At 30.9% G+C, this 12,274-nt stretch overlaps 1 protein-coding gene across 10 annotated transcripts in view; it reads right to left on the bottom strand.

The window, feature by feature from the left end:
- LOC118187598 (putative ATP-dependent RNA helicase TDRD12) overlaps positions 1-12,274 on the bottom strand; it is a 342,589-nt gene that overhangs the window by 267,079 nt on the left and 63,236 nt on the right. For 9 of the 10 annotated variants that reach the window (XR_015043602.1, XR_015043603.1, XR_015043601.1 and 6 more), the window contains exon 8: positions 395-550. The exons of the other annotated variant lie outside the window; for it this stretch is intronic. Coding sequence is in view for 5 of the 9 variants with exons in the window: in XM_085825776.1 (XP_085681902.1) it covers positions 395-550 (156 nt within the window). In the remaining 4 variants the exon portion in view is untranslated. The remainder of the gene's footprint in view (positions 1-394; positions 551-12,274) is intronic. 10 annotated transcript variants of the gene reach the window in all.

Here is a 12,274-nt window from a genome sequence, read left to right as displayed (position 1 = left end):
GTATAAAGAATTATATTTTTTCTCTATTCTATAATTTTTCTTTTTTGCATAAACACAAAATGATTTCTTCCAATATTAATTTATGTGAAATCTGAAACTCCTGTTTTTAACAGATTCAAAATGTATGAATTTTATGCTCTGTATTGTGAGCTAATTCTTAAACTAGCAGGCTACTCTTAATTTTTTAGCTTAAAACATTTTCAACTATTAAACTGAAATCTGAATATGAAGATCAGATTTTAGAACATTATCTCTGTTTTCAAATTTCACTATTTTAAAATGTTTAGGTTTTTTAATCTTTTTAAAATTTGAATGATGAATCTTCAAGGTATAATACTGAAATCTGAAGTTTACAAATTTAAATTTCAAACAGTTGTATATTTTTGTGACTTACCACTATTCCAGCAGTCTTCATTATAATAAGCATATTTCTGATGCACAAGTTCTTCATTAAGGCATTTTGTAGTATAATCATTAAAAGAAACATGAAGAGAACCATATAGGCAACTTTCTGTTTTGGCTTGCACTCTTATATATACATTATTCATTTCTGTACATATGGGAGGGAAAATATACGTATGTACATATAATTGAAAACTCGTACACATAAAACATTAAGAGAAGCACACAATTTAAAATTAGCCAAAATTTAATGTTAAAAGGTTGTTGAGAAAAATGCCTTAAGAAATTCAAAAGAATTAGTCAAGTGTTTTAAGTTTTGAAAGATGCGAAAATAATTTCTCTAAATTTCAGTACTCAAGTAGAAAAAAAATAAATAAATAAATAAATAAATAAATATTAATATTTAAGTGAAAAAAAGTTTATTGAAAAGTTTTTTTAGTATAGTGTGAAAGAATGTAGATCCCATATTTGTCATGAGACTAGAGACAAAACAAAATTAATGATAAAAAGGCTTTAAAATCAACTCTAGAACTGAAATAAAATTTATTGCAAGTTAGTAGAATGTTGTAAGAAAAAGCTACCCAAAAAACTATACCTACACTACACTTATTTTTTTAATTAAACCTCAGCCACAGTTCCTGTGGATCGATCAGTATATGTAAATTCAGCAGCAATTTAGTCATAAAATAACGACAACCTTCCATGCTGTACTTTTTACTGCATGTGAGTTATTCTTGTTATCATCTCTATAATCTTAAATGAAGTCTAAATGTAGGAAATACTTATATGATGATCAAATAATTCCTCAGATAAATGTGAGATGAAAAAGTAATCATAGAGAAAAATTATGTAAATAGTAATGATGAAATTTTTTATTGATAGTGTTGAAGATTTACAAAATAGTACCTCCCCGTTCTTGATCATTATTATATTCATTTTTCTGAGGAATGCAAATGTGAAATTGAACAGTAGGCATTCTGAAATAGTCACACTTCATGGTAATTTTACTAATGGCAATAACTTCTGCATATGTAAAAAGATTGCAACATCTACTAAAAAAAAGAGGGGATTATAAAGGAGTTAATGGGAACGCTTCTAAAAAAACAAACATTTTTGTAAATAATTGAACTATAGTGGGATTCAAAAAATAAATAAAATACATTAACAAGTTCATCAGATACATTTGCTTGATTTACTGAATTAACAAACTCATTGTCTATATTTACTTGATTTACTGCATACAACTGTTTACAATGAAAATACATTTAATTCTTTAGTAACAAATAACGTATTTTATGTTTTATATTAAATGAAGAAAAGATAATATAAAAAAGAGGTCGCCTAAACATATATAAACAAATAAAACTACTCAAAAATAGCTTAAGGGGAGTTGGAACTCCAAAATCTTCAAAAAATTGTGATTTTGGATTTTTGCATTTTCAAATTCTCTACATTTTTATCTTTCTAAATATACCATTCTTTAATCTCTATGAAAATTAGAACTGTAAAAAAATCTAGTTTTAATTTGTCATCTACATGCTTTGATCAATGAGGATTTTTACATAAAAACGCATTTTTCTCCAAACGTGATTTTTTTATACTCGATGTACCTTTTCTCAGGAACTACTGCACACAGGTAAACTTTTTATGGCTTATTTATTAGGTTCCCTAATATTTACTGAAATGAGCTTTTTGTAATAAACTTAGAAAAAAAATTTTTAATTTTTTTGTGTGAGAAAAGTGCTAAATTTTACTATGCCTAACAAAATATCCTGTAATTTACTCTAAAATTCAAAATGTTTCAAAAGCTCATTTCAGTATAATCAGATAGGTATACTTTAATTACAGAAAAAATTTCAAGCTTGTATCTACAGCAGATTTTGAGAAAAGGTACATCGAAAATGGCCAATTTAACATTGTCGATATAGGGGTTTCTGATACCCCTTAAATTAAGAAGAAATGTAAATTATTAGGAAAAACACTGATATATAGGATGTTTCATATTGAATGGGACAAAAATAAAACATACCTATGACCACTGCTATTATTTTATTTTGATAAATTAAATTTACAGTGAAACTATAGTTATCTCAGTTTCTATAGAAGTTCTACTTGTGGCCATCTGGTGACATGGCAAATATCTATGCAGTACTCCAAATTCTGCCACACTTGAGATACAGTATCGTTTGTTAATGATTCGAGCACTTCAATTATCCACTCTTTCAGTTGCTATAAGTCCTGAGCAAATGGAGGCATGAACATTTGTTTTTAAAAACACACCAGAAAAAAAACCACAAGGGTTTAGCTCTGGGGACCTTGATGGCCAACAAAGCATTTGACCAAGCATGGGCAATCCAGAGATGAGGTAGACTGGTGGTACCCAAGTTTTTCCAAGTTGCAGCTCCTTTTTCTCAATTAAAATTTTTCCATGCCGCCCTACCCAGAGTAAAAATATAGCCAATTAATTATATGTAAGAAATAAAAATAAAAATTTTAAAAAAAAAAAAAAAAAAAAAAAACCTCGCATCTCTATTATTCAACTTTTTTCTTTTATTTATTAACGTTCAATCAATAAATAGTATGATAGACAGTAGATGAGCCAGCAAATCACTGCATATTTTCTCAAATCGTGGAAATAAACTGGATACGTCCATCCTCATTTCCTTTTCCACTTTACTGCCGAACAAAGCTTCGCACAAATAAGACACTAAAAAATAATTTTAATCCATTCAGCCTTATCACTTAATAGGGCATATTCATCTTTTATTGAGATCCAAAATTCTGTCAATTCCATGTTGCCAAATTTTGCTTTCAAACTGTTGTCGCAAGATAACTCGATAAGGTTCTCTTCTGCAAAAGTAAATTCAGATGGAACAGTAAAGTTTAATGGATCTTGAACCTATGCAAACCTATTGAAGTTTTCATTTTAAAAGTACTTCTCAAACCACATAATTAGCTGTGATAAGTGCCCTTCATACATAGTTTTTATACCTAGAGATAGATCAAGTTAATTTGACATAAAAATTTCTTGCATTATTAAAAATTAATCTTTACCTCCATCTTCATTCAATTTTCTTCTCCATAGTTTCACATTTTTAATAAAAGCTGATATTTTTCCATCGATTTCAAAAGATGCATGTTTTTTCCTGCAGAGAATTCAGCTTTTCAGAAATGTTGCATATATATGGCAGTTTTATTAAAACACTGGCATCAGCAAAATCTTCTGCATCTTTCTCCCCTTCTTTAGGGAAAATAAAAAATTCTTGCCGCAATTCAAAGGTACTTTATAAAACATTACCACAGGTGAGCAATCATGCACTGTTGTAATACAACAAAGATCTGCTCCCATATTCTCACACAGTTTTTTTAAAAAAAACCTTGCTTTCAGCGTATGAGATTTTATAAAATTAACTTCCTTCACCGCACATTCTAACATCTGATTCAACAAAGGACTGGAATTCATTGATGCAAGCACTTCTCTGTGAATAAAGCAATGAGCCCACAATGCATTTCATGATTTGTTTTGAATAAGTACCTAAAATCCTTCATAACAGATAGATATGGAGCGAGCTCCATGAGTACTGATACCAACACACTTAAGACAATTCAAATTATTTTCAGGTATGAATGTATCAAGAATCATAGCAGCCAGACACAGTGTATTGATATCATTGCACTTAGGACAATTCAAATATTTTCAGATATTGAATGTATCAAAAATCTCGAACAGTTTCTGGGCCTTTGCTCCTGCAGTAATATTATTACAAAACAGGTTTTATTTAATATTATTACCATTTATAAATCATAGATATCTTATCAAATGAGCATCTATAATATTATCCGTAGATTCATCTAGCTGTAATCCAAATTCCAATCCTTTATGTTTCTTAATTAATTGATCGTTGATACACACACTGGCCAATGAATTAGAAGTCTTTGTGATTTTAATTTGAATACAATGCTAGGTATGAAGTATTCAAATTTTTTTTTTATGATGTGGGTTACATGTGGTTAGAATGATAGTATAAGTAAGGTGTAAGAGTGCTTTTCACGATGAATGAAGTAAAATGGGAAAAAAGATCTTTCACCATTTGATAAAGAGCTTATTTTTGGTGCACCTTAGCAAGAGCCTCAATTTCGAACACAGCAAATCTCAATGGATTCTCAAAAGCAGGCATAACAAAGGCTTACAAAAGCTGGAATTGGAACCCACAGTCCTTTTCTAGAAAACATAACTGCAGTTCGAGCACAGTTTTCTAACAGAGTGATCGGCGGCATCTCTAACGAACTGTATAGCAGAACAGGGACTTTACTGTGCTTTAACTGACACAAAATGTAAGACAAGGCACTTCCTAACAAATTTCAGCTTGAACCATGTGCAGAGAATTGCAGAGGATAGGAGTGCACAGTCAAGCGCCTGTAAGGAAACCGCTCATTTCTGTCCAACATACAAGAATTCATTTGTAGTGGTGTCAGGGAAGAAGATACAGGACATCTGAGGATTGGAAATGGATATTGTGGTCAGATGAATCCCGTTATACCTTATTTTGCGCTGATGAAAGATGTTAAATTTGGCAAGAACACCATGAAGCCATGAAATCATCTTGCTTTATTCGCTCTGTGCAAGGGTCAGAGTATCATGATATGGAGCATGTTCTGTTGGCATAGAAGTGATGCCCTGGTGTTCCTTGAGGGTAAACAAATAGCCATAAGATACTTAGATATACTGCCAGATCAAGTGCACCCTGCAATGTTGCATTTTATCCTGATGGCGATGGATACTTTATGGACGATAATGCAACTATACATCATGCCAAAAGTGTTCAAAATTGGTTCACTGAACATCAGTCTGACTTTCAACACCTTCCTTAGCCACTACACAGCCCAGATGTTAACTCCGTAGAAAATGTGTGGGATATGGTGGAAAGACGTATCCGACAGCACTCTCCTCTTCCATCTAATTTACAAGATTTAAAAAGCTGCATAGCCAATGCATGGCATTTTCTGGACACAAATGCACTCCAGAAGCATGTAGACTTGATGCTCAAATGAATTGGAGCAATTATCCATGTAAAAGGTGGTCCAATAAAATATTGATCTTGGATTTCTAATTCATTGGCCAGTGTGTGTATCATCTGCCATATGTTGTTTCTTCAACTATATGCTTCAACTATAACATCTGCCATATGTTGTTGCCATATGTTGTATTTGACGGCATATAAGACGCACTTTTTTCCCTAAATTTGGTCTTAAAAAAGTTACCTGCGTCTTATACATGAAGGACACAGGTTAACTTTCAATACTGAATGCTATTTTTAGCCCGGATAAAGATATAGACACACATAACTTTTTCTACATCTACATGTGTGTGGCCTTCTAAGTAAGGGTGCATCTTATATGCCGTCAAATACGGTAATTGTGTTATTGGACAAAGACACTTTTAAAAGCAGCTTCCCTGCAAACTCATTAACCATGATATTCACCATATCTACAGCAGCCAGTAGAACAAGCTTTCCCCGATGTCATGAGGCTTTTACATTTCACGATTCTGTAATCTACCTTGTAAGAGCATTCTTGGTCTTGATGCATTCATGCAGTTTAAGAAAAAAAAGTGTCTTCTTTCTTAGCTGTTGTTGTTTCAGTTCTTTTAACTTCCTGGCAAAAAGTCCTCAAGATTTCCTAACCACACTGTGATTAGCTTTTAAATTGCATGTCAGCATAAACTTCACTGCCAAGACTTTCAAACACAATACACATTCTAGTTTCTCTTAAACATTCATTTCTGTTTACGTAAAACCAAACTCTAAATAACCATTATCATACTTACGATATTTTCATTTCTTGATAGCCATGCCACTAGTTGAAGACATGCTTTCTTTTTTTAACTATTACGTTTACTACTGTTCCAAAATCGATCCATTGTCAAAGATACAACAGCAAAAAAAATCGCAAGATTTTTTATCAAAGACAACAAACAAGAAGTTATATAACACTAACTATACCACATGAACTAATTTATATCACCATTTATTCATATGAAACTCTGAGTTTAATTTTACTAAATTTAGATTATAAACCAACTGACTGAATCTAGCCGGCAACACTTGCTCATATACTTTCTGCAAAACCTTCCAGAACATTCCAAATCTTTTGCAAAGGATCTATGCACTTCAACATGTCTTTATTAACAGTCAACCTAAGCTGATAACCCTGGATATAGTAGTAGAAAGTATATGCATCCACCGTAAAATATAGTTCTACCACTTCAAGATGTCTTATTGTAAAAATTACACTATGAAATATTAATATTATTGAGCAAAGAGGCCGAAATGAAAAATAGATTATGTTGCATCCAACACTTTATTTAAAAATTTGCTAATATCAATAGATGGCCAATAGGAAGACATCCTCTTTTTTGGCATTACTGGTGAAACTACAGATTCCAGCAAACCCGATCTTACTCCACTCTCGATGAGAAAAACAAAGCATTCACTTGTTCACTGAGCAGGAGGAGAAGAAAGCAATCTTTCTGGCATCAGCTTCTTTGACATACGTGCATGATTTCAAAATCTTATAAACTGGAAAACAATCATACAGTTCCACTAAGATTATTGTAATGAATGCTTTTGTCAAATTACGGAAGCATTTTCCTAATAAATCTGGTAAAGAAATTGTCACTTTTGCTGCTGATTTGACTGGCATTTATTTCTGTGACAAGCATAAATGTGACAACCATTATCCGATTTGAAAGAAAATTATGGATTTTCAAAATTTGGCAACAATATGAAGAAAATTTCACCATTTCATTTTACAGAATAAGTAATGAAAAGATCATTCTAACTTTGTACATGTTCCAGGTTAGATTGTTGCGAGATATAACGTGATCATATGGTGCAATCAAGAAAGTGCAGTGTTGCCGGCTTGCATGAGCAAGAATATTCTGTGCTCCCGACTTTACTTTTATATGGGCAAAAACAAACCACATAATATATCTAGATATTTGTATCTTCTTTTTTAAAGCCCAAAAGGGCAATTTACCCAAAAGGGCTATTAATTTCGTTTTGGCATTTTGTGTCGATTCACTATAAATGGTGAATCACCTTTTAAATTCTTGCCACAAGAGCCCTGTATTGTATTTAAAGAAATTAAATAAGGAAGAAACTGCATAAATGTATGCATGTTTCTCGCATTCTGAGAAAACAACGGTACCTATAAATCTGAAAGCTTTCAGATTTTTATAATATAAAATTAAAAATTTAAAAGTTTTATTTTAATTTCAGATGAATATTTATTTATTTATTGTGTGTGTGTGTGAGGTTAAATGTCTTGGTTCAATTAATTATGATGCTTTTACAATACTCCTGGGCTAGACTATCATTCAGGTATAGTTCGACCGTCTCAAACACAACCTTGGCTGGCATTCTGCCAAAACACATAGACTCGTCCAAAAGGGACGTTATTACCTGCGCCGTGAAAGATCACGTGAGAGATTTCTCTTCTTCAAAAAGAGAGAATTTGTATGCTCGAGGGAAAAAAGTCCCCTTCCTTCCACCCTATTTTAAGAATAATTTGGTCCAAATGGCGCGTATGTGTTTGCGCTCATGGTCGCGGATGAAGCGGTCGAACTATACTGGCATACATTTTTATGCCAATATGGTAGAGCACTGTCTTGCTGCAGAATGAAGCCAGCAACCTCTTACTCCCATTGAGGAAACAACTACTCTGATAGCATATCTTGGTTAATGCACCCATTAATCAATTTTTCTACGAAGAAAGAACGAATCTGTTGGAAATGATGCAGAAAACATTCACCTTTGAAGAAACACACTCAAGTTCCATTACCCCATGTGGATTTCCCATGCCTCAAAATAGCAAATTATGGCATTAACTTTGCCAGAAACATGAAAAGTGGCTTAATCTGTAGGCACAAGACATCGGGAAACGAAAAACCTCCAGTTTATCTTACAAATTCTCACAGATAGCTGAATGCAGTGGTTTGTAGAAGGTTTTAACACTTATGCCATCTGAAAAGTGTATGGCCGGAATTGTAGGCATTTCTGTAACACACGCCACACTGTTTCCTGATTTTATGGGACTTTGTAAAAACATTTCATGAATGTTTTCAACCACTTTGGTTTGTGCTGCTGTTCATCGTGGGCTGGTTTTCATACACAAACAACCTGTGTCCTCAAACTGCTTTACTCACTGTTCGATGTTGTGATTCTTTACCAAATTTCATGCAAAATATCTTTGAACAATGATAAATGATTATGTTTTGGCATATTACAAAACATATTATGCTTCCCACACATGGATGGTCCCATTTCAACTGACAATACCTCTAACTATGATTTTGTAGCTAGAAGATTTTTTTGCTGTTGACAGATAAAACTTATATAATTTTAGTTTCAGAATTAATTCATTTTAGCTTAATTACAGAATCTGTACTTTGCTATTCTTTTTGTCCCATTCAATATCAAACATCTTGTATACTCCGATGAATAATGAAAGATGTATACATTGTACAAATTATAATATGAAAGTATTCTTGTAACAAAATTTAGTATACATTACAGAAAATTTATGTTACTTACTATAAGGAAAATTAACATGTCCCTTTTTTTATTAGTTTTTGAAAAGTGGGAGTGAAAATGAATCACATGTTTCATAATAACCCTGTATTTTACATTACTTCAGCAACATTTCATAAAACAATACAAGGAAGTTTTGTCTCTTAAAAAGAGGCACACGTATTGCTAAAATTTAATGCCAAAGAAAACTATTTTATTAAAATAAAAGGTTTTAAAATGCTTATTAGTTAACAAATACAAATAAAACTAATACAGCAAAAGCATAAAATATTTTTTAATGTAAATTATATCCATACATAGATTTCTGAAGATAAAAATAAAAAGGAAAAAATTTCAAAACATTTTATGTCAACTTTGTAACTACATACACAAAAAAAAAAAAAAAAAAAAATGAAATAAAAGAGAAAAAATTTAGAAAGATTTGATTTTGGGGAGAAGGTTGAGCTTAGCTTTTTATTCTTATATGTTGGTAAATTGTTTATTTTTCGCTTTCAAAGTGGTTTAATGGTGGTTTTTATGTGTCAGTAAAGTTTTTTATGCCTTTAGTTAATCTGCACGCAATAGTTGTAAAAGTATCAACAATTAAAAACTTTTAAGTGGCAAGTTACACCTAATGAATCACAATTTGTTTACATATGAAACTCGGCTGATTAGCAAATTAAGTCAGTTTCTGTACCTTCTATGTCATTTCTTTACATTTGAAACTCGGTTGAATAGTGAATAAAGTAAATTTCTGCACCTTCAATGCCTCTTGCTTACATTTGAAACTCAGAGAGAGAAAAAACATAATTTATGCCCAATCTGAACAATGATTCAAAGACAGTAAGCTAATCAGATATCACCAAGATATCAGTACAACAAAATGATTTATCAACTGTACTTGTGGCTTAATTTGTAGAACAATACATTTTAAGAAGCATAACTGTGCTTAGTAACAAAATTTAAGAAATACAACACTCTATAGCAGCGGTTCTCGACCTTCTCACTAATGCGTACCATCTAAACAAAACTGAAAACCTTAAATACCATCAAAACATTTTACAATGATTATTTTTCGTTTTCTGAATAGAAATATATATATATATATAAAATCCCGAAAGCCTTCAGATTTTATACTAAGCCCAAAGATGCGTTTTTGAGTGTTACCTTTATTTATTAAATATCATGTTTTTCGCACTTAAACCATAAAAGTTAATTCAACAGCAATATTGCAAAATATTTAAAAGAGCATATCTTACAAATTTCAGATACTCAGTCTCGGCACTGGAGATGTTTCCCACCCTCTGCACAATGTTGCCATTGCTCACTTTGAAATCATTGAGTTTGTCAATCAAAAATTCATTGAAGTGTTACAAAATATGAAATTGATAATAAAACAAATTTCAAATTAGGGTATCCAAATGCCCATATTCGGTGGAGGATTACATTATTCAAAACTGATGGCTCTAAGTACAAATTGATGGCTCTTCAAAATTGCTGGTACCATTGTTTTATCACAATGTGAGAAACATACATACATTTATGCAGATTCTTTATTATTTAATTCCTTTAAATATAGCACAAGGCAATAATATTTGGGGGGGCAACAATTGGAAAAGTGAAACAGGCATTTAAGTTTTCAATGAAAAATGCCAAAACGAAGTTACTTGCCCCAGAAAGGCTAAAATTTTTTGGGCTAAAAAAAAAAAAAAAGAAAAAGAAAAAGAAAATCTGTATGCTTTCAGATTTTATCTTAGGGTCAAAAGTGTTTTTTTTTTTTTTTTTTAAATGTTTGGTGTGCTACCTTTATTTATTAAATATCATGTTCTTTGTGCGTAAAACACATCACATTCAATTCAACAGCAATATTACAAAATACTTAAAAACAGCATAATTTCTGATACACAGTTTCGCATACTGGAAATTTAAAAAAAAAAAAAAAATTATAGTTTTGCTATTCCTTAATTTTTTGGGCTTAAAAAAAAAAAAAAGAAAAGAAAAAAAAAAAAAAAAAAGAAAATCTGTATGCTTTCAGATTTTATCTTAGGGTCAAAAGTTTTTTTTTTTTTTTTTTTAAATGTTTGGTGTGCTACCTTTATTTATTAAATATCATGTTCTTTGTGCGTAAAACACATCACATTCAATTCAACAGCAATATTACAAAATACTTAAAAACAGCATAATTTCTGATACATAGTTTCGCATACTGGAAATTAAAAAAAAAAAAAAATATAGTTTTGCTATTGCTCGCCATGAAATTGTTGAGTTTACTAATCAAAAATTCATGAAATTGTCAAGTTTATTAATCAAAAGTTTGTTAAAGTTTAGAAGAATTTGAAATAGATAATAAAACAAATTCAAAATTTGGGCTTCTGAGTGGCCATGAAATTCGTTTGGAAGGGCACGTTATTCAAAATTTGATGGCTCTTGGTACTGCTGCTTTTTCGCTGTGCAAGACACATTCATGCAGATTCTTCATTATTTAGTTTCTTTAAATATAATACATAGCAACAATATTTGGTGGCAACATTTCGAAAAGTGAATTGATGCAAAATGCCATTTTGAAATTAATAGCCCTTCTGGGCTAAAAAATATTTCGCCATTTGCACAACCTACTGCATATTTGAATTAAATATTAGATTACAAATTGGTTACCATTTTGATTATAAAAATTTAAGTTGTAATACTAATTCTACAATTTAGTATGAAATTTGGGCTTATTTAAGAGAAACCAGTTTCTTTATGTCTGGTCTTATTTCACTTAGTTTTAAGCGTAAATTAGAATTAATATTTAATTTTGTTCTGTATTTATTTTTTAAATATAACATGGAAGAAAATACTTGTTCACACATATAGGTCGTGCAAAAAGACAATAAAAATTTAACGGCTTTATTTGGAAATGCTTCTTTTTTTTTTTTTTTTTAAAATAAGCCAAAAGTTAACAAGTGTGTTATTTTTTAAATCTTTATTTCGAGTTCAATTACAGGAAATTTCTATCCCTCTTTTTCCATTCTAGGAAATTCTACTTTTTGGGGGGGGGGTAAAATTTCAGGTACATTTGAACAAAATAGATTTCTAATCTTTTTTTTTTCTTTCCCCCCCTTAAGAAATATATATATATATATATATATATTATCCTTGGGAAAATAAATGTTGAAATTATTTATCGATGAAAAACATGATTTTTAATGTTGGATGCTAATTCTTCTATTTTCAAATTATTTTCGATTAGAAAACTTTCTAAAAGTTGCAAAAAGCTTAAAATATTATTATTCAATTCTTTGATTATTAGCTCAAGTTTT

Source organism: Stegodyphus dumicola, chromosome 10 (assembly GCF_044657685.1).
Source record: "Stegodyphus dumicola isolate Sdum_Otavi_A_Nest chromosome 10, ASM4465768v1".
NCBI lineage: Eukaryota > Metazoa > Arthropoda > Arachnida > Araneae > Eresidae > Stegodyphus > Stegodyphus dumicola.
The sequence above is the reverse complement of the archived record's forward strand: the minus strand, read 5'-3'. Positions and strand labels throughout refer to the sequence as shown.